At 44.9% G+C, this 23324-nt stretch overlaps 1 protein-coding gene across 1 annotated transcript in view; it reads left to right on the plus strand.

Moving 5' to 3' along the window:
• Fastkd2 (FAST kinase domains 2) overlaps window positions 1-19373 on the plus strand; it is a 29221-nt gene extending 9848 nt beyond the window's left edge. Inside the window, exons 7-12 of the mRNA XM_075951641.1 lie at window positions 2085-2257; window positions 10922-11085; window positions 13070-13285; window positions 16648-16732; window positions 18328-18442; window positions 19185-19373. Coding sequence (XP_075807756.1) covers window positions 2085-2257; window positions 10922-11085; window positions 13070-13285; window positions 16648-16732; window positions 18328-18442; window positions 19185-19304 — 873 coding nt within the window. The 3' untranslated portion in view covers window positions 19305-19373. The remainder of the gene's footprint in view (window positions 1-2084; window positions 2258-10921; window positions 11086-13069; window positions 13286-16647; window positions 16733-18327; window positions 18443-19184) is intronic.
• The last annotated feature ends 3951 nt before the right edge of the window (window positions 19374-23324 follow it).

Below are 23324 nucleotides of genomic sequence, written 5' to 3' on the forward strand. Positions count from 1 at the left end.
GAAGCTGAAACAGGTGAGTTTCTGTTGGGGATATACCAGAGAAACTTTCAGGAAGCTTGTTCATTCCCTTGTTTGAAATCTGGAAGCTGAAACAGGTGAGTTTCTGTTGGGGATATACCAGGGAAACTTTCAGGAAGCTTGCTCATTCCCTTGTTTGAAATCTGGAAGCTGAAACAGGTGAGTTTCTGTTGGGGATATACCAGGAAAACTTTCAGGAAGCTTGTTCATTCCCTTGTTTCTGCTTAGAGAGGTCATTATGTCAGAATATGTCAGACTATTCCAGTGCTAAATTAGCTCAGTGCCATCTCCTTCTACAGGCTAAACATTGATAGAGTAGACCCTCTGTGGTCAGTTTTCTGTGGGAAAGCAAAGCTACATTGTCCAAAGTTCTTCTGCTTGGTTATCAAAGGGTTTTATGGTAGGTGAACTAACTAGTGAGCCTTGTGGATCCTATTTTCTTATTAGCTTTGAATAATAAAAATGGATCTAAGTAATGATGTATGACAGGCTCATGGTTTTGAAGAATGAGATGTTACTACTTTATGATCTTACCTATTTTCTTTTGAGTCCCACACTTTCAGGATCCATGTTTAACAATCCAGATGTCTAAATGTAACAGCGTGTGAACCTTACTTTTTCTAGTGAAGTAGGTGGAGGCTGATCAGTGGATTCAGTTGGTTAAGAGAGTAAGATGAATTTTGAATTTATTATTAAAATTGAGTTCAAAGACAGTAATTCTTGTGGTAAATATTACCCAGCAGGAAATGGAAGTGAAAAATATCTTAATCATGATATTTCACTTCCATATATTAATATAAAATAGACATATTTGAGTTACAACAACAAATTTTGTTTGAAAATGCCATAAAGAAATGGAATACTATGCATACTAATTAAAAAAAGTTAAAAAGACAAGGAAAGATGGAAAAATATTTGTGCCTTATTAGTGTTAAGGCTCAGATAATCCAAATGGACTTGGTGGCACACAGCTAGGATCCCATGTTGGCAGAGACTGCTCATTCATATCCGACTGCTCAGACCCAAATAGTCACACAGAAACTATATTAATTACAACACTGTTCGGCCAATGACTCAGGCATATTTCTAGCTAGCTCTTACATTTGAATTAACCCATTTCTATTAATCTATGTATTTCCACGAGGCTGTGGCTTACCCGAAAGGTTCCAGGTCCTTCACCTTCGGCAGCTACATGGGGTTTCTCTGACTCTGCCTGCTCTCTCTCTCTATCTCTTCCAGCCTGGCTATATTTTGCCCTGCTATAGACTGAGGCAGCTTCTTTATTAACCAATGGTAATAAAACATATTCATAGCATACAGAGGGAAATCCCCCATCAATCCACCTCGCCTCTCAGGAGGCTGAGACTGGAGGATCACAAGCTCATGCCAGCCTATGGGTAAAATAAAAGGAAAAAAATGTTTGAGGTGCCATATATATGATAATCTAGGCAGAGTTTAGAAGTGGGAGCAGTTCAAGCACAATATAAAGTAATTTTTAGATCTGTCGTATGAAAAATGGGTAAGAAAGGATTTGTTGTTGTTGTTTGTGACAGGGTTTCTTCGTGAAGCCTTGGCTGTCTTGAAGCTCATTCTATAAACCAGGCTGGCCTCAAATTTAGAGGTCTGCCTGCCTATGATTCCCAAGTGCTGGGATTAAAGGCGTGTACTACTGCCTCCTGCTAAGAAAGATTTAAATGAGGTATGGAGATTATTCTTGGCTCTTGGTTATTAGTCTTGGTTCTCAGCTTAGAAGAGATTGCTCATTAAGTTGATATCTGATTAAAGACAAAACACATGATTATCCTTTTGGGGTAGTATTTTGTTGCTTAAGTTCTTTGAGATTTAAAACCACTATAGTAAGCCGGGCGGTGGTGGCGCACGCCTTTAATCCCAGCACTCGGGAGGCAGAGGCAGGCGGATCTCTGTGAGTTCGAGACCAGCCTGGTCTACAAGAGCTAGTTCCAGGACAGGCTCCAAAACCACAGAGAAACCCTGTCTCGAAAAACCAAAAAAAAAAAACCACTATAGTAGCTGTTGAGTAACTTCCCCTCCTTTCTGTTTTTAAGGTCATCTTTTTTCTCCTGTTATTTGAAGACCTTGGTTTTCGACATCCCGATTTGATGGATAAGCTTATGGAGAGGGTAGTGGAGGAGCCTGGTGCTCTAAACATGAGAAACATTGTTTCTATCCTTCACGTGTATTCCTCTCTCAATCACATCAGCAAAGGCCAAAACAAAGAGTAAGTACCGATTTCCTTTACATTGTCACAGGTGTGCTTACAGAAAGGATTGCAGATCTCAGGCTTCCCACACCAGTAAGCATGACCGTGTTCCCAGCCACCATGTCTGGAAATACAGCAGCATTTATTTTTAGAGTTGAATAGAATAGTCTTACCTTTGTGGTTCTTTGTTTGCTTGTTCCTTTGTTCTTTAGGTGCAGTTGTTCATTATAGAAGTTTTCATTTTGAGCTTGTCTCCTTTACTATTAATTCCTAAATTATTTGTCCTTTTGAACTTCATCAAAAAGTCAAGAAATGTCTCTTTAAAATTCATTGTTGCAGTAAGTGTTTTGGGCAAGAGCGGTGGTTTACTGGCGACTTTCAGGTGGACAGTCCAGTGCTGCTGACTCCAGGCATAGCACATCTGCCTGGAGCTGCGTCCTCCTCCATATTTGAACAATCCCTGATGAACAGCTTTTCCCCTCTTTCCCCTCTTCCTTTACTCACATTTTTCTACTGTTTCTCAATTTGGAATATGTGCTATGTGTCCATCTAGACAAGCTTATTCATTAAACACGGTGTACTCCAAGTTCATCTGTTTCGTCATATGGAAGGATTTTTCTTCCTTTAAAGGTTAAATAATATTCCAATTGTATATTAATAGCATGTTATATTTATTCATCTATTGATGGACATTTAGATTTTTGGCATAAGTTAACTTTTGTGTTGCACATAAGAGTATACATATCCTGTTGAGATTCTGATTTCAGTTATTGTAAGTCAAAATGTACTTGGAAAACTTGCTGTAATTGCCATGCCTATAAATCCAGCACTTACACATTTAGGGCAGGAGGATACCTGTGAGCCAGAGGCAAACCTACACTACAGTCTGCAACTCTTGCTTCAAAAACCTAAAGCTAGAAACAAGAGAGAGAGATCCCTGAATGTGAGATCAAGATATGGTGGCCCTCTTATTTTTCATATTTGGGTTTTATTTTTTTGAGGAATCCTCACTGATTTATTTAATTTTCTCCCAGTAGTGTATGAAGCATGGAAGGGCTATACCTATAATAGTGTGCACTACTTAGTATGGAAGGGCTGTTCCCCCCACGGTGAGCACAGTGTGGTGTGCCGGGGCTGTTCCCCCCACGGTGAGCACAGTGTGGTGTGCCAGGGCTGTTCCTCCCACGCTGAGCACAGTGTGGTGTGCCGGGGCTGTTCCCCCAATGGTGAGCACAGTGTGGTGTGCCGGGGCTGTTCCCCCAATGGTGAGCACAGTGTGGTGTGCCGGGGCTGTTCCCCCACGGTGAGCACAGTGTGGTGTGCCGGGGCTGTTCCCCCACGGTGAGCACAGTGTGGTGTGCCGGGGCTGTTCCCCTGATGGTGAGCACAGTGTGGTGTGCCGGGGCTGTTCCCCTGACGGTGAGCACAGTGTGGTGTGCCGGGGCTGTTCCCCCGTGGTGAGCACAGTGTGGTGTGCCGGGGCTGTTCCCCCGTGGTGAGCACAGTGTGGTGTGCCGGGGCTGTTCCCCATGGTGAGCACAGTGTGGTGTGCCGGTGCTGTTCCCCTGATGGTGAGCACAGTGTGGTGTGCCCGGGCTGTTCCCCCACGGTGAGCACAGTGTGGTGTGCCGGGGCTGTTCCCCATGGTGAGCACAGTGTGGTGTGCCGGTGCTGTTCCCCCAATGGTGAGCACAGTGTGGTGTGCCGGGGCTGTTCCCCCGTGGTGAGCACAGTGTGGTGTGCCGGGGCTGTTCCCCCCACGGTGAGCACAGTGTGGTGTGCCGGGGCTGTTCCCCCCACGGTGAGCACAGTGTGGTGTGCCGGGGCTGTTCCCCTGACGGTGAGCACAGTGTGGTGTGCCCGGGCTGTTCCCCCACGGTGAGCACAGTGTGGTGTGCCGGGGCTGTTCCCCAATGGTGAGCACAGTGTGGTGTGCCGGGGCTGTTCCCCCAATGGTGAGCACAGTGTGGTGTGCCGGGGCTGTTCCCCATGGTGAGCACAGTGTGGTGTGCCGGTGCTGTTCCCCTGATGGTGAGCACAGTGTGGTGTGCCCGGGCTGTTCCCCCACGGTGAGCACAGTGTGGTGTGCTGGGGCTGTTCCCCTGACGGTGAGCACAGTGTGGTGTGCTGGGGCTGTTCCCCTGACGGTGAGCACAGTGTGGTGTGCCGGGGCTGTTCCCCTGATGGTGAGCACAGTGTGGTGTGCCGGGGCTGTTCCCCCAATGGTGAGCACAGTGTGGTGTGCCGGGGCTGTTCCCCTGATGGTGAGCACAGTGTGGTGTGCCGGGGCTGTTCCCCAATGGTGAGCACAGTGTGGTGTGCCGGGGCTGTTCCCCCACGGTGAGCACAGTGTGGTGTGCCGGGGCTGTTCCCCCACGGTGAGCACAGTGTGGTGTGCCGGGGCTGTTCCCCCCACGGTGAGCACAGTGTGGTGTGCCGGGGCTGTTCCCCTGATGGTGAGCACAGTGTGGTGTGCCGGGGCTGTTCCCCTGACGGTGAGCACAGTGTGGTGTGCCGGGGCTGTTCCCCCACGGTGAGCACAGTGTGGTGTGCCGGGGCTGTTCCCCACAGTGAGCACAGTGTGGTGTGCCGGGGCTGTTCCCCTGATGGTGAGCACAGTGTGGTGTGCCGGGGCTGTTCCCCACAGTGAGCACAGTGTGGTGTGCCGGGGCTGTTCCCCCACGGTGAGCACAGTGTGGTGTGCCGGGGCTGTTCCGCCACGGTGAGCACAGTGTGGTGTGCCGGGGCTGTTCCCCCACGGTGAGCACAGTGTGGTGTGCCGGGGCTGTTCCCCTGATGGTGAGCACAGTGTGGTGTGCCGGGGCTGTTCCCCCAATGGTGAGCACAGTGTGGTGTGCCGGGGCTGTTCCCCTGATGGTGAGCACAGTGTGGTGTGCCGGGGCTGTTCCCCCAATGGTGAGCACAGTGTGGTGTGCCGGGGCTGTTCCCCTGACGGTGAGCACAGTGTGGTGTGCCGGGGCTGTTCCCCTGATGGTGAGCACAGTGTGGTGTGCCGGGGCTGTTCCCCCACGGTGAGCACAGTGTGGTGTGCCGGGGCTGTTCCCCTGATGGTGAGCACAGTGTGGTGTGCCGGGGCTGTTCCCCCACGGTGAGCACAGTGTGGTGTGCCGGGGCTGTTCCCCCCACGGTGAGCACAGTGTGGTATGCCGGGGCTGTTCCCCTGACGGTGAGCACAGTGTGGTGTGCCGGGGCTGTTCCCCTGACTGTGAGCACAGTGTGGTGTGCCGAGGCTGTTCCCCCACGGTGAGCACAGTGTGGTGTGCCGGGGCTGTTCCCCTGACGGTGAGCACAGTGTGGTGTGCCGGGGCTGTTCCCCCACGGTGAGCACAGTGTGGTGTGCCGGGGCTGTTCCCCCCACGGTGAGCACAGTGTGGTGTGCCGGGGCTGTTCCCCCCACGGTGAGCACAGTGTGGTGTGCCGGGGCTGTTCCCCCACGGTGAGCACAGTGTGGTGTGCTGGGGCTGTTCCCCACAGTGAGCACAGTGTGTGGTGTGGGGTGGCTCTGGGTCTCCATGTCTTCTCATCTCGCTTTTAGCCATCCTAGCAGGTACAAGGGCACATCTCTTCATGAAACCCAAACATGTTGTGTTGGACATGCTCATTATAACTGTGCACTGCATGTCTGTTCTGGTGATTCTTCTGTCATTCCCTTTGTCCATTTTCTGATCATGACAGCATCTGATAAAGCTGTTAAATTGTAGGCATTGCTTCTATGTTTTGTATGATAATCCCCCATTGGGTGTAGAGTTTGCAAATATTTTACACCCTTCTTTGATTCTGTCAGCTACTTCATTTCCTTAGCAGAAGAATTTTAGTTTGCTGTTGTCCCCTTGACTATTGGTTTTTGTTGACTGTACGTTTCATATCATAGTCTAAAAATGATTGTTCTACACAATGTCATAAAATAAAGCTTTCCCATATGTTTTCCTTGTAGGAGCTCAGTTCTCATGCTTACTCAGTTTTAAGTAGATTTTTATGTGAAGTGTAAGACAGAGATTTAGTTTTATTCTTTTTATGTACATACCCAGTTTTCCCGATGCTGTTGTAGACGTTGCCCATTCTCCATTGTGTGTTCTTGGTGCCTCTCTTGTTTTTCTGCAGAACTGCTTGGTCTTCAGTTACCACAGCTTTGTGATCTGTTCTGAAGCATGAAGGTGTATAGTTCCCACCTAGTTCTTTCTTCCTGGATTGCTAAGGGATTCAGGCAACTTGGCTCCCGTATGAATGAATTTCAGGATTTTGTTTGTTTGTTTGTGTTTGTGTAAAAACATGCTGTTGTTAGTTTGGTAGAGATGGCCTTGGGTCACTGAGCCACTGCACACAACACAGACACTTCAACAGTGTTGGCTTCCAGTCATTGGGTGAGTGGTGTCTTGCCATGTTTTATTTGTACCATCTTTAACCAGTGTTTTATAGTTTACAGTGTGTGAGTCTCTCACTCCTTGGTTGGGTTGTTCCCGGAGAGCCTGTAGTGTAGAGAAATGAAGCAGAAGCTACTTCTCTATTTACATCTTATTCATTTCCTTTCCCTTTTCCTGCCTCAATATTTATGGACCTAGTTGTATTTTTATTTATTTATTTCACCTTAAGCTAGAATTTCTAGTACTGTATTAAATAGAATGGGCAAGTGTAGTAATAAGGGCGGCGGGGCTGCGTCCCCCAACACCCCAGCCGCCTGCCCGGCTAGCTCAGTCGGTAGAGCATGAGACTCTTAATCTCAGGGTCGTGGGTTCGAGCCCCACGTTGGGCGCCATTTGTAGTAATATGGGGCGGCGGCGGGGCTGCATCCCCAACACCCCAAGGCGGGGCTGCGTCCCCAACACCCCAGCCACCTGCTCGGCTAGCTCCATGCCCCGCTCCCGGGCAGACACACGCGATGAAGCTCTGAACTAGAATCTTCCTGGTAAGACCGGTGCTCACAGATTGTTAGAGATGGGTTGATTGGGATATCAGAATTAGCCAGTAAGGGCTAGAGCTAAGGGCCAAGCAGTGATTAAAAGAATACAGTGTCTGTGTAATTATTTCGGGGCAAAAGCTAGCCAAGCAGGCGGCTGGGGTGTTGGGGACGCAGCCCCGCCTTGGGGTGTTGGGGACGCAGCCCCGCCGCCGCCCCATATTACTACAGGCAAGAGGAGGTATTCTTGCCTTATTCCTTAGTTTTTCACCATCTGATATGCTGCTGGTTATATGGGCTTTTCACATATGACTTTATTATATGCCAGGTATATTGGGAACTTTTATCACAAAAGATATTGAATTTCTCAAATTTATTTCTTCAGCTTAAAGTAATGATGTGATTTTTCTTTTAACCCTTCCGTTTATGTGACGTATAGCATTAATTGATTGCATACACTGAGCTACCTGGGTCTTACTCGTTTGTGGTTTATCTATGATCCATTTTCATGATACTGAATTTGGTTTCCTACTGTTTTGTTCCATATAGCATAGTGTGAAGATGATGTTGGTCTTGTGAATTTGGAAGAAATGTTCTCTCTTCTGTAGATGTTTGGATGAGTTCAAGAGGGTTGTGTTAACTTATTATTCTCCTTCTCAACATTTGGTAGAATTTACCAGTGGATTCACCAGTGAAGTGCTCTGGTTCTGGACATTTTCATTGTCCAGAGGTTTTTTTCTTTTTCAGTTATGTTTGCGAATGCTTTGCCTGCATTCTAAGCCACCGCTCCATATTTTTTTGTGAAGTTTTTGATAGCTGATTCAATCTCTGTATTCATTATTGGTCTATTTTGATTTTCTTTTACTTCATGCTTTAGTCTTTGTTGTTTATATATGAATTTATTTCTTCTTGGCTACCAATTTGTTAGCAAATGTTTTCCATAATATCTTATTAATCTCCTTTTATTATTGTGTTGTGCTAGGGAGAGGCTGAACATGTACAGACTTTATTGTCATTTTCCTGTGAAAGGTAGTATCACGGCTAATTATGTAGAATTGCATTATATTAGATATTATAAATAATTGAAAGATGATTTAGAGTATACAAGACCATGTGCAAAGATTACATGAATCTTTTTTTAACTTGAGCTCACTATGTAGCCCATACTGGCCTCTAAGTTTTGATCCTCCTGCCTCCGCCTCCCAAATGTCAGGGGTTATAGGTACCATGTCTGGTTCATGGTACTGGGGACTGGACCCGAGGCTTCAGGCATGTGAAGCATTTTACCAAGTAAGTGACATCGGCAGCTCCTTTTGTTGTCTCTGTGGCGTCAGTGCTGTTGTCTGTCTCTCGTTTCTGCTTTCCAGATTACTGTCCTCCCTGCTGGTTATTTGTCTCTCGTTTCTGCTTTCCAGATTACTGTCCTCCCTGCTGGTTATTTGTGGGTTTGCCACTTGGGTTAATCCTTCTCTCTGGTTCATGACTTTCTTCCTCTACTGACTCTGGGTTTGGTTTGTTCTTTTTCTAGTTTCTTTTCTTTTAAAGATTTATTTACTTTTATTTTATGTACATGGGAATTTTGTTTGTAAATATATGTGTATAATACATGTGTGCCCAGTGGCTCTGGAGCCAGAGAAAGAAGTCGGAACCGGGAACTGGAATCAGACAGTTGCTGACTAAAATTTTGTTTTTTCTAACATAAATATGGCCACTCCTGCTCTTTAACCCCATTTGTTTGTGTGTCTTCTGTTCTTCCACTTTCAGACCCTGTCTTTAAAGTGAGCTCTTTGCACACAGTATATACTTAGATCTTATTTATTTTTATTCTATCTTTTAATTGTAGCATTTAATACATGTATCAGTTATGTTTCTCATTGCTGTGGCAAAAATGCACGGTAAAGATGTAAGAAAAGGTTTATTCTGGCTGCCAATTTAGAGTTTAGCTGATCATGGAGAGGAGGAGCGTGGTGGTAGGAGCATGGGACTGGCCAGTGCATCCACACTCAGGAAGCAGAGATGACTTCTGCATGCAGTAACTTTCTCATCTTTATTTAGTCCAGGGTCCAAAGTTATAGGATGGTGCTTCCCAAATCGAGGATAGGTGTCTTCCCTTCTCAGTTTAGCTTTTCTGAAAATACCTCATAGACATCCTCAGAAGTCCGTGTCCACACTGATTGTAATCCTGTGAAGATCAATGATTGCAGTACAGACATATTTAAAGCCTTTATTGGTAGAGATGGCTTTATTACTGGCATTTTGTTTCCTGCCTTAGAATTTTTTTCAGTTTTTTTCTCTTTCACTGTGTCTTTCTTTGTAATTTGATGTATCTGTTTTCCTTTATGTATCTTTAGTAGATATTTTTGTGGTTACTATAAGTCTTATGTAATTATTCTATTGTAGAAGTTAGTTTAGGCAGCCACGTAGAAAATCTAGACAATTTTATTCTTCCTCATTTTTTGTTATTGATTTTATAATTTATATCTTTTAAGATCATATATTTACTAACTGTTTAATAATTGTATTTGTAGTAATTTTTCTTTCAAATTTTGTCCTAGATTTAAAAGTGGTTTACATACTCCTATGGCTGCTGCATGAGCCTGGTTCAGTCAGCTCACAGTTTAATACCATTGCCTTGCTATTTTCAGGATCTAGTATGCTTGTCCCTTCCTGTGGAACTTCATTCTCTTAACCTTGCAGGTCTTACTGCTGCCCTGGCCCCTGAGATTGTCCAGTTGGTCTCAAAGTCTGGTCTGCACCCTCTTGTCAGTTGAGTTTCCTTCCAGACTCACTTGCCCTTGACGGCATCCCTGATCCATGCCTTGATAATACTGTTTTACATGTCATCCCTGATCCATGCCTTCCTAATACTGTTTACTGACAGGCAGAGCCTGTGCTCTCAGGGCTCCATTCAGATGATCTCCCCTTTCCTAGCGCATCCACCCTTCAGCTTCGCCCTGAAGCTCCTCTCTCCCTTCTACCCTGCCACAATCGTCTGTATATTTCATCTTTGTGTGTGTTATTCTAGGGATAACGTACACCCTGAGAGTCTGTCTAACCTGGCTCCAGGGAAGTCCACCATTTATTAACAGTGTCACCTCCCCGAGTGTTTTCCTCCCACTCTGTCTGTGCTTAACCCTGTTTATACCGCACAATAGCTGTGACTGCTAGGTTTAGGCTTGTAATTCTTTACCAAGAATTTAATAGCTAAGAATTTTTAATTGCTTATAAAATGAGAGTGGTAGTTCGGGCCTTGTGGAGACTGTCTAAAGAGTAGAAGGATTTGGTGCCGGACCATTTAGGTTCTTACATGTCTCTGCCCAGGCTGCTCATTCACTGTCACTTTCCTGGATGAGTGACTCAACTCTGAGCCGATTCACTCATCCGTATTTATGAGAATAATAACACCGCTGCCCCATAGACCTATAGGAGTGAAATGATTGAAAGCCTATGGAAACATATTCAGGCAGTATATCCACAACAGTCATTTGTTAGATATGTACACTTATAGACCTATAGGAGTGAAATGATTGAAAGCCTATGGAAACATATTCAGGCAGTATATCCACAACAGTCATTTGTTAGATATGTACACTTAGCATGGGGTTACTGTGTCCTGCACTGTATGGAAGCTTATTTACAGATCTGATTGGTTCATCTTATTTCTTTGCATTCACTAAAGAGCTGGGTTCTATGGCATGGAATCAGCCCTTCTGCTCGCTTGTCTTGGAAGTTTATTTGAAATCTGACTTCCCTTTGTTCCCCGAAAGGTTCCTAGAAGCCATGACCAGTGCTCTGACTGCCCGTCTTCACCACATCTCTGCTGAAAACCTACTAAGTACCGTGTATTCATTTTGCCTGATGAATTATTTCCCCCTGGCCCTCATTAACCAGCTTACTGAAAAGAAGATCATCAACGAATTGCTGACTTCAGGTAGTGTGTCACCTTGTCATTCAGAGTGGGCTTTTAGAGCAGCTTTAGTTCAGATGTGCAGAGCAAATGTTGCTGAGTATGGCTGACAATGGTGAAGTCAAAGGCCTGTGTTTCAGACCACAAGCCCAGAGAGCCACCTTTAGTGACATACCCTGGGGGGGTGGGGGGGGAGGTGCAGGGTCTGCCCAGCTGTTACCTTTTAGCCTGCACCACATGCACGGCGTTCACTGTCTGCACATATTCAAAGTTCAGTGTTCTACACCAGAGGTGTTTGCATTCCTTTTCTCAAGTATACCATTAAATAATCAACCCAAGTCACCAAGAAAAGTCACTCCTGGTCCGGAATGTGATGCCTGTTACATCTAGTGACCAAATTAGTCGTTCTTGGATGTTTTTTGGTTTGTTTGTTCATTTTTTGTTTTTGTTTCTTTTCTCTTTCTTTCTTTCTTTCTTTCTTTCTTTCTTTCTTTTTTTCTTTCTTTCTTTCTTTTTTTGGCCTGGAAATCACAGACATTGCCCTGCCTCTGCCTCTCTAGGGTAGAATTCCTAAGTGATGGAATTAAAGATGTGTATTACAATGCCCTCTAGTTATTGACTTTAAGTGAAGAAGAATAATATTTGGGTAGATGTACAAAATTTAATAATGTGTCTTACAGTAGCTATAATTCATTTCATAAACAATACTATAAAATCCTGACATTGAATTGTGAAGAGTCAACCCTATATACTGATTTTATAAGAAATAGTTTATTGTTGGAGAATAGGCTTGGAGGCCTGTACTCTCGTCCAATTCCTAGACAGTTTCTCTCCTATAAAATGATTTTAGACCAAGTTACCTTTAAAGATAGCTTAAAGTTTGAAACATTGGTAGTACAGGCCACTGATCTAGACATCAAAAACCAGGGAATCATTGAGAGAATTCTGGGAACAAAGAAAAGACGTCAAGCTCTTCCTGCAGGGGGAGCTATACGGAAGAGTGAGCGGAAAGACTCCAGAGGGGATGGAGATCTCCAGTCAAACAGTGCCCTTCAGACCTAACAGGACTGACACACACATGAGCTCCCAAAGACTGTGGGGGCCGCCAGCACCGAGAGGGGACTCAGGACACAAGTCCCCGTCCCAACCAAGAGGCTGTCTGCCATTGATGCTACTTGCAAATTAACAAATTAATTTTCTCCAGTAGAGTCTCAGTGGGCTGCCACACTTAAGGGCGCCCCGTGCCCAACAGTAGACGGCTGCTATAGAATGAACTCAGTGGTATTTTTGTATTTTGTCTTACATTACCTTGTCTGGGCTTTTTTTTTTTAAATTTTTCTGATTTTTTTGCTTGTATATTATGGTCTCTGATTTTATGCTTTTGTGTGTGTGTGTATGTGTTTCTTTTTTAAAATTCTGGTTTGTGGTTTTTTTGTTTTGTTTTGTTTTGTTTTTTCTTTTTGCTTGTTTACCTGTTTGTTTTCCAAAGAAAGAGGAAGGGTTTGGTATTGCATGGACGGGAGGATCTGGGAGGAGGTCGGGGGAGGAAGCCGTGACCAGAATATAGTGTATGAAATCTTTTCTTTCAATAAACAAAATAGAACAAAGTGGAGAGGGGAAGGAAGGATAACTGAGGGTAATAGGGGTGGGTGAATATGATCAAAGTTTTATATATATATATATATATGCATGCAAATATAAGCCATTATTTTGTACAGTGAATTGATACACACTAAGCAAAAAGAGTTTATGAGGTAATTAGAAATATAGCTATATTAGTATTTTAAAATATGGCACTAGCCGGGCGGTGGTGGCGCACGCCTTTAATCCCAGCACTCGGGAGGCAGAGGCAGGCGGATCTCTGTGAGTTCGAGACCAGCCTGGTCTACAGAGCGAGTTCCAGGACAGGCTCCAAAGCTACAGAGAAACCCTATCTCGAAAAACCAAAAAAAAAAAAAAAAAAAAAGGCACTAATTTTTTAATCATGTGTTTGCTTTTGTATTTTTAGGTGACACAGAGAAGAATATTTATAAACTTCATGTTTTGAATACTTGTCTGAAACTTGATGAAAATGCTTGTTACAAAGCTACACACATACCGCTGCCTCAGCTGCCGCTGTCCCCGGCGCACCCCAATGACAGGGCTGCAGAGGTGCTCAGCAACCTTCTGGAAGGTGATGGATGCTTCTCGAGAAATGTGCAGTTGCCACATAATTATCACATTGGTATGAGTTTCCCTTTATTTTGTTTTATTTTTAAGTTTTATTCTGTCTGTCCTGACAGAGGAGTAGGAGATTAGATACACACACGAGTACTATATTTACATCAGTTCTTCTCCTCTCTTTCCCTCAACTCTCTCCCGTCTCAGGTTCATGACCTCTTCTTAATTATTGTCATACAGGTGCACATACGCACACATGTAAAAATAAATACAGCTGGCTGAGTCCATTGATTGCTGCTTTCGTTACCACTGACCACTTGGAACCAGATTATCTTAAGTCACCTTTTTGGGGTGACTCCTGCCATGATCCTAGAAGCAGTGAGTTTGTATGTTCCGGGATAGGGCGGGAGCATTAGAAACATTAGGTAGGAGGAACAGATATAAGATAGGAACACAGAGACAAGGATAGTACTGGGAGGGCAACTCAGCGGATTCTGAATGCTGAATTCCCCCTGCATGTACTTTCCATAGACTTTTATACCCAAATAAAAATGGGGGAAGAAGGCAAAAAGACTGCTTTAACATGACACAGAGGACAACCAGAACAGTTACTTGTTCCAGTACTTGAGACATCAAGCCTGACATCAAGAGATTGATTCCTGAGTTAAGCATTTGATGTTTGCGGCAGTGAACCCACCCTAGACCAAGTATCCTGTCGGCAGCCACTCTTCCTAAGTCAAACCTCCTATTTCAAAAGAAGATAGCAGAAGTCTACTTGAATTCTCTGACCTCTGGTCAGGGTGAAGCACATCTACCTCTACCTCTATAGCCATCTTAATGTCCAAAACATCAAGTAACCACAGCCTAGGTCAGGATATCTTGTTTTGTAGCCACACCTTTTGTCAACAACTTTGAAAGAACAAAAGTAAGCTCGAATGAATTCTCTGACCTGCAGACAAGGTGGAACATGCTCACATTTTGAGTTCCCTCACTAGATTACATATCCTGAGGCTTGTCCCTGGGTAAGACTCAGTCTTCTCTCAGGGGTCATTAATTCCTGGAGTCGTCATCTAGGGGTGGGGCCTTGTGAGACTTCCCCCCATCCATATTGGCATGCCAGCTGATGGTGGTGGTGCACTGGTCTTTTCTGGGTGACCACACTGTTAAGGTCTTCTAAGTGTAGTGTCCCTGTCCCATGTAGAAGACACTATCTCACAGCAGATGCCACATTCCTCTGGCGCTTACAGTCTTTCCGTGCCTTCGCCTGAAATGTTTCCCATGCCTTAGATGTGGAGACTGCTCTGTAGGGGTTGGGCATTTGGACATTTGGGCATTTGGCTCTCTGTGAGAGTCTCTCCTTCCTTAGAAGGAAGCTTCTTTGCTGACAAGTGAGGGTTGCCCTTATCAGTGCTAAGGATAAGTATTTAGGATGCAGTTAGAAATTAAAGTGACGGTGGGTTCTTTTCTATTGTCTGTGACCTCATCAGCAATAGTAGTTGGCTAGGTTTATAGTACCAGGCATGGATTCCCTCCAATTGAGAGGTCTTCAGTCCAATTAGATAGGTGTTATGCGCCCAAGATAGAGGTGCCGCTATTGCTCCCTGGGGGCTGTCTGCTGTGCTGGTCACTATTGCTGCCTGGGGGCTGACTGCTGTGCTGGTCACTATTGCTCCCTGGGGGCTGTCTGCTGTGCTGGTCACTATTGCTCCCTGGGGGCTGTCTGCTGTGCTGGTCACTATTGCTCCCTGGGGGCTGACTGCTGTGCTGGTCACTATTGCTCCCTGGGGGCTGTCTGCTGTGCTGGTCACTATTGCTCCCTGGGGGCTGTCTGCTGTGCTGGTCACTATTGCTCCCTGGGGGCTGACTGCTGTGCTGGTCACTATTGCTCCCTGGGGGCTGTCTGCTGTGCTGGCCACGATTGTTGTGTTTGCAGGCTTTACATCAGGGTAGGACTACTGATTGATTGGCAGCCGGGGTAGGACTACTGATTGATTGGCAGCCGGGGTAGGACTACTAATTGGCAGCTGGGGTAGGACTACTGATTGATTGGCAGCTGGGGTAGGACTACTGATTGATTGGCAGCTGGGGTAGGACTACTGATTGATTGGCAGCTGGGGTAGGACTACTGATTGATTGGCAGCTGGGGTAGGACTGCTGATTGATTGGCAGCTGGGGTAGGACTACTGATTGACAGCGGGGGTAGGACTACTGATTGATTGGCAGCGGGGGTAGGACTACTGATTGATTGGCAGCATGGGTAGGACTACTGATTGATTGGCAGCGGGGGTAGGACTGCTGATTGATTGGCAGCTGGGGTAGGACTACTGATTGACAGCGGGGGTAGGACTACTGATTGATTGGCAGCGGGGGTAGGACTACTGATTGATTGGCAGCATGGGTAGGACTACTGATTGATTGGCAGCGGGGGTAGGACTACTGATTGATTGGCAGCATGGGTAGGACTACTGATTGATTGGCAGCGGGGGTAGGACTACTGATTGATTGGCAGCATGGGTAGGACTACTGATTGATTGGCAGCGGGGGTAGGACTACTAATTGGCAGCTTTCCTGAGATGCTTGGATACTGTGAGAACCAGGGAGGAGCCTGCAGTCAGTTCTAGATTTCTCTCCAGTCCTATATCTGAAGTGTGTGGAGGCTTCAGCAATAGGGTCTTATCTTTAAGTCCTAGGAGGCAACCAAGGATATTCTGAGAACCCCTGACTCCCCTGACCTGAGCAGATGTCCTATGCCTGACACTGGTTTTGTTAGTCTTTGTATTCTTGCTCTGAGATTTCCTGGTACAGTAACTTGAGGAGTGTAACCATCCCTAGTTTCTTTGTCTAAAAGGGCCACAACAGTAGTACACAGAAGTTCATGACCAATACATGAAATTCTGCTGTAAAATCCCTGGATTAGTGTCTGCCACATTAGAAGCTCTTAGTTTTATTTTAACTACTGTTTTTGTCCTCTCTGGCACTGTTGACATTAGACTTTTGTGTAGATGGAGACTGCTCTTGGTTTCATGACTGCCCAGACGCAAATAATCACACAGAAGCTATATTAATTACAACACTGACCAATAGCTTAGATATGTTCCTAGCTAGCTCTTACGTCTTAAGTTGACCCATTTCTATTCATCTGTGTATCACCATGAGGCTGTGGCCTACCAGTAAGATTCCAGCGGCTGTCTCCTTTGGCAGCTGCATGGTGTCTCCTTGTCTCTGCCTGCTCTCTGTATATATCTCTGTTCAGATTTTCTGCCTGACTTTATCCTACCCTGCCATAGGCCAGAACAGCTTCTTTATTAACCAATGGTAACAAAACATTTTCATAGCATACAGAGGGGAATCCCACATCATTTTGATATATAGAAATTACTTTGAGCAATGTGAGAGAAATTAATATCAATTTTTTATTTCTTTCAGATTTTGAAATCAGAATGGATAAGAACAGGACTCAAGTATTTTCATTTTCCGATGTAGATGCAACTTCTGCCACAGACATGCAAAGGTAGTTTATATAGACTGGGCATTCTGAGTTAAAATTTTAGTAAAGAAAGACTTCATATTAAATAGCAGTATCAAAAAGACCTTATGCATGTTTGTAGCTTGCAGTATATCTGCTGCATGTGGTTAAATACAACGGTCTGGGGTTGCGATGCCTGCTGAACCAGACAGTCTTTAAAAATTAGTATAAAAGACAACAGTTCAGTTAGACAATATTAACATAACTTAAACTATCACTGGGTAGTGGTGCACGCCTTTAATCCCAGCGCTCAGGAGGCAGAGGCAGGTGGATCTCTGTGAGTTCAAGGCCAGCCTGATCTACAAGAGCTAGTTCCAGGACAGCTAGGGCTGTTACACAGAGAAACCCTGTCTCGAAAAACAAAACAAAACCCCCCCAAATCCCACATAACCAAAACTACTATCAGTGCAGTATAAACTTCAGCCAAGATAATACAGTGATTGTAAACTTAAGGCATCTACACAAATTAACTACCCAATGCTTTTTCCGTTCCTCCTGGTCCTTTCTTTATAGCTTTATAATTGGTATTATTTGTGGATCGGAGCACATTGAAGCTAATCCAAGTCATTTCCCTGATTCACATTACATATAATGTGCTTCTGGAAGAAACATGACATCATGCCATGAAACAATACCCTGCTTGTTCAGTAGAAGCATAGATCATGGATCCTTCCCACACACCTATGTCAGTCTTTGTGAAAGGTTCTGCTAGGCCTGCTGGGCACAGAACGATGAGCCTTACACCTGCCACTGTCCTGAACAAACACATACATAGAGTAGGAGGAGCAGGAACAAGCTGTAAGGATCCACACCCTTGCCTGCTCATCCCTGTCCATTCACACAGTGTTCTGTGTCTTTTCCTCTTTCTGCATCCATCTGGCTTATTCCTTGGTGTCTTCTTAAGTATTATGTTACCCAGCTGCCCTTAAGAAAGCCTCTCACCCTACTGAAACCTCATTTCCCCCCTTTAATCTACTATTCTGACATGAAATGGTAGCATAAAAGTGCTGGGAAGTGTAAAAGCTGAGTGGTGTCTGGTAAGTGTAAAATCTCTCCTCTCTTCTGGAAGCTGGTGACTGGGGGAAGACAGAGGGGGTAGAAGTACCTTTTGTTCTTTTCTTTGTTCTCCTGGGGAACTTCCAGAAAGGAGGGAGTGATGGGATTCAAACCACAGCTTTCCACTTTGCTTATAGAATTCCCCATTGGAGGAGCAGGTCTTAGGGTTTCCTGAGTTTGGAAGACCTTGTGCCACTTTCTGCTGCCCTCACCCGTAGCTTTACTGAAGAATTGTATTTGGGTCAGAGCGTAGCACTGTCCCAGAAACCCTTACAATGTGTGTTTTTGTATCAGGAAGTTTTCCTCCTTAGAAAGTACAGTCTTTCCTAAAGAAGGCTGGTACGTAATCATGTAAAACATTATGTGAGATGTGGCTTTACAAAGTAGCCATGCACTGCAATGGCTGTAGAGGCCAGTAACAGAAGTAAAGGCCAGAGCGGGGCGTGCTGAGGACAAGGTTCGTGACGAGCAGAGTGTTTACCATTCCAGGGCTCACTCTTTGTGCTTGCTTCCTTTCTTTTCAGAGTAGCCGTGCTGTGTGTTCCTAAGTTTGTTTATTGTTTGAATTCAAGCCACCCCAGAGGATTGTTTGCTATGAAAATTCGACATTTGAAAGCAATGGGTTTCCATGTGATTTTGGTAAGAGAGGAAAATGTGAATGGACCATTTCTTGTGTTAGCGTTGTGCACACTCCCAGCTTCCGGATGCTGTGGTTGAAGGTGGCCATTCAGCTCCAGGGGAGTAGTCAGCTGTGGTTCTCTGTCGGGCATTCTAGTATGTGGTTTGCCTTCTCCTCAGCTGAGTGCTGTCCTCTAGTAGGGATGGTCAGCCTTAATCTCTTATTAACACATAAAGTTACCTCCATGATTACCTTGATTGAGGAATGATGCTAAGGTATTTGTTTTCTGGGCCAGTGTGAGATCCCGCAGTGTGTGCTTGTTGCCCAGAGAGCTGGAGGAAGACCCTTCTCATCAGCTTCCCTTTGACCCTCAGGGCCATGGCTTTTCTTGAATGGCCTTTTCAGGTCTCAGGGCCTTATGATGATTTTGGCTTTATCTACCTGCTACTCATGTGGTCCTGCACACAGTGTGAAGTGTATACGCTCAAATCTCCTATTATTGTACTTTAATCCTGAGGGACTGGGCTTGCCTTACTAAGCTTCTGCTAATGTGCCATTTAAAAGTCTGGGAATAGAGAGCCTTTGGAGTTTTACACTTTCCAGTGTTAATACGTTTCCTCAGTCCTAGACTTACTAGGTTTAGAATGTGAACATTTAGTTTTTGAAAGTTGGTTTGCTACTTCTTTCATATGCTTAGATCCCTAAAGTCCTTTTATTTTTACGTCTGATCATTTTCTCACAAACTGCGTTCTTTTTCGGCAGATCCATAACTGGGAGCTGAGAAAGCTGAGGATGGAGGATGCAGTAGCATTTGTGAAGGCGAAGATCTATTCCCCCAAAGCTCTTCCCACCACTGATGCAACTGTGGAAAGCATGGGTTAAAGCAAGCAGGAGCCTCTTCACACTGGAGCACACGAAATGACTGTAATAAAGGCTGTGATTCAATTATCAGTGGATAAGATGGCTGATTACTGTAACAGTGTTATTTCCGGGCAGGTTAAAGATGACCTTAAGGATGGGAGATGTGTGGACACTGGTGTTTTAGAAAACAGTGAACATTTCAGAAGTGTCTTTTTGCTCCTCTGACTGCCCAGATGTGTGTGTGCGTGTGTGTGTGTGTGTGTGTATGTATGTATGTATGTATATCCAGCAGCTGTCTGTTTACCTTTTCTCATTAGTGTTGATGGGATAAAAGCTGACTTCTTAATTGTGTTGTGATAGCTCACATGTAAGTTGGTATGGGGAGCTCTTTGTCTGACATCTGAGTATGATACTTCTGCTGTCAGCTGCTGTGAGGCTCAGGGTTTATACTTCAGATCATATAGCATTTAGACGTTCTCAAGTGGAAGATGGTGTAAGAATTGGTGGGGTGGGGTAGGAGGGTGTGGGGAGGGAATGGGAGGAGGGGAGGGAGTGAGGACTTGGAAAATAAAAATATAAAAGTAACAGAATTGGTGAGGTAGCCTGCTAAACATGGGCGAGGGGTCCAGGAATGGTTGAGTGATTATGGTGTTTGGTGTGCACAATGTGGAGGATATGAGTTTGAATCCCTAATGCCCATGTAAAAAGCCAGATGTAGGGATGAGGACCAGTAACCTCTGTGCCTTTGTCTATGTGTATGGGGTCAGGGGAGGTTAGAGATGGGCAGACCCTAGAGGCTTACTGGCCAGTTACCACGTTAGATGATATTGTAAAGTACTGAGGAAGACATCCCGACTTTAACCTGCACAGTCAGTCACACCCACACAACACGGGCGGTCACACTCACACAGGCACAAAGCAGATGAGGGCGGTGCACACATATGCAGCAGGCACTGCAGACAGCTGCAACAGGAGAAACATGCAAAGTAACCCATGTTTGTTAAAAAGGATAGACTATCAGTTAACGTAATGTTTGCCATTTTTGAGATTATTTTCTTTGTCTTTGTCTCTTCCACCATTGCGTGAGGTTTTAAAAATTAAGTATATAGCTAAATGGAATTAGACATCACTATCATTTCTAAATTCTGTCTGCTTTTTCTTCTGCTTAGGTTTGAATATTTTGTTCATTGTATTTGTCTGTCCACTAACTTGGGATATAGTAGTCAATGTGTATGGTTGCTCACGTGACTATGGCTTGGGTTCCATGCACAAGGAGGGATTGATTATTCCACCCCTCAGCATCCCAGATGAGCAGTTGCTGGACATCTTCCTATTTGCTTGGCATGGCTAAGTATTTGTATTCTGTTTTCATTATCTTAAAAACCCTTTGAAGTGTAGCTGCGCCTAGGATTCTCTGTGGGCTTTTATGTCCTCTAGCGTGTGGGGAAGTTATTTGTCAAGTCTACAGAAGCAAGGCAGACTAGGGTTTGAATGTGAGCTGACACGAGCGTGTAAGAATTGTTGAGGGTTCCCCCAGCTGGCCAATTAACAAACCACAGCCGGCCTGACAACAGCTGTCAGATTGTATCAGTGCGCAGACGCCTGCAGAAAGGTCAGAGCTGCAAGGAAGTTTAGAGATCTCTAAGTGGGCGGCCCTGGCCCTAGCGCTCGCATGGGCACGTATCCTCGCACGCCCCCGCGCGCGCGCGCGCACACACACACACACACACACACACACACTCACAAACTGGATGGAAGTTAAGGTGCTAGGAATTTCACTTTTCTAAGTCTCGGTCATGCCATTGATTTCCACATCCTCTCATTGACTGTTTACAGTTTGTGTCCCCGGAGGTCTGGCTTCTGGTTCCGTCATACTGGACATTGTCTAGCTTTGTGCTTTTAGCCGAGTGATCTCAGCTTTAAGCTTCAGAGTGAGGGGGAAATGTTGTTGTTTGGGAAACCAAGAGTCATTCTGTAACTGTTTAGTGCCCATCAGTTTCTCCTAGTGGCTAATGATACTGTATATTCCAGGGGCTAAGCAGATTTACTGATAATTAGCCCGTGTTTGGACAGTGTTTTACTGAGTTTGGGTGACTGACACCTGCACGCAGGGCCCTCGCGCCTCCCTTACTAGTGTTCTTCACTGTTGGTGCAGAGCCAGGAGGAGCATCGTGCAAACATTCGGTCGGCTCGTGAGCACATGCTCATCCCAGTGACTGAGCTCTTTCCACCACTGCCAGCAACAGGCTCTAGTTTCCTTTTAATAAGAATTACAGTGTTGATGAAGATGGAATGAGGCAAACACTTGCATAGGCTGCTGGCAAAATAGAAATTAATATCACCTGGAATGTACTTCTTTTATATTTAAAGAAAATGACTGCACAAGGATATAAATAGCTTATACTAAGTCCGCATTTATTTAAGGTGTAGCTTGGTACTTGTCACATGCAGACACGCTTGGTCATGTAAGCGACCATCACCTCTGAAAGGTTGCCCTCTGCCTGTTTCCCATCTCTTGGAGACCACATGGAGCAGTGGTTCTCAACCTTTCTCTTTTTCAATTGTTTTGCAATTGTTTTTTTCTCTGTCCCCCCCCCCCCCCCCGTGACCCACACACTCCCAATTTACTCAGGAGATCTTGTCTTTTTCTCCTTCCTATGTAGATCCATGTATCATGTATGTCTCTCTTAGGGTCCTCTTGTCTAGGTTGCGGACTGTAGGTTGTTTTTTTTTCTTTGCTTTATGTCTAGAAGCCACTTACTTATGAGTGAGTACATATTGTATTTGTCTTTCTGGGTCTGGGTTACCTCACTCAATATGTTTTTTTTTCTAGATGCATCCATTTACATGGAGATTTCAAGATGTCATTATTTTTTACTGCTTGTGTAGTTGTAGTATTCCAGTGTGTAAATGTGTCACATTTTCTTTATCTGTTCTTCAGTTGGGGGGCATCTAGGTTGTTTTCAGGTTCTGGCTATTACAAATAATGCTGCTATGAACATAGTTGAGCACATGTCCTTGTGGTATGATTGAACATCCTTTGGTTATATACCCAACAGCGGTATTGCTGGGTCTTGAGGTAGATTGTTTCCTAATTTTCTGAGAAATCGCCATACTGATTTCCAAACTAGCTGTACAAGTTTGCACTCCCACCAGCAATGGAGGAGCATTCCCCTTATCCCACATCCTCTCCAGCATAAGCTGTCATCAATGTTTTTGATCTTGGTCATTCTGCAGGTGTAAGATGGAATCTCAGAGTTGTTTTGATTTGCATTTCTCCTATAGCTAAGGATGCTGAGCATTTCCTTAAATGTCTTTGAGCAATTTGAGATTCCTCTTGTTGTGGTGACCCCAACCATAACATTTTTTGATACTTTATAACTGTAATTTTGCTTCTGTTATGAATCATAATGTAAATATCTGATGTGCCACCCCTTGGGTCACAGATTAGGGGATGATAGTGTTCCCACTGGCCTGGTTATAAGGTATTTGAAGTGTCTATTCTCAGATTTATAGGAAAAAATATTTTGCTTATAGAAGAAAGTGTCAGGGAAGTTATTAAATACTTCTTTGTGAAATTCCAAGAAATGTTATATACAGAATCATTATCGAGAGGCTTGGTCTGGCTTTCAACATATAACTGTTACATGTCATGCTGTGTGCTGAAATACCTCCATGCAGTCCTTGGGCACTTTGGTAAATTCTTCGGTTCTTGGCAGTAACCACTGATAAGAAGCTCTGTGAAAGCAGCTGCTGGACAAAGCGGAACTCTTCCTGCCTCTCAGAGCCTGAGGATTCTGTAGCACACGGCTCTTCCTTCTCTGCGCATCAGTGCAGTGTTGTTGTTTGCTGAGCATGGAGATACAGAGGAATCCCAAATTCACTTGGACTCTTAAGTATCAAATCTTTTCAGTGATGAGGATCAAATTCATCGTGATCCTGGGCACAGGGGAGATTGGAGCACCTGGCGGAACTGTACTTGTCAGAAGGTACCGTTTCTCAAGCTGACAGCATCTTACTGAAGTTGTGTAGCTGCTGGAA

This window comes from Microtus pennsylvanicus, chromosome 17, assembly GCF_037038515.1.
Source record: "Microtus pennsylvanicus isolate mMicPen1 chromosome 17, mMicPen1.hap1, whole genome shotgun sequence".
Lineage (NCBI taxonomy): Eukaryota > Metazoa > Chordata > Mammalia > Rodentia > Cricetidae > Microtus > Microtus pennsylvanicus.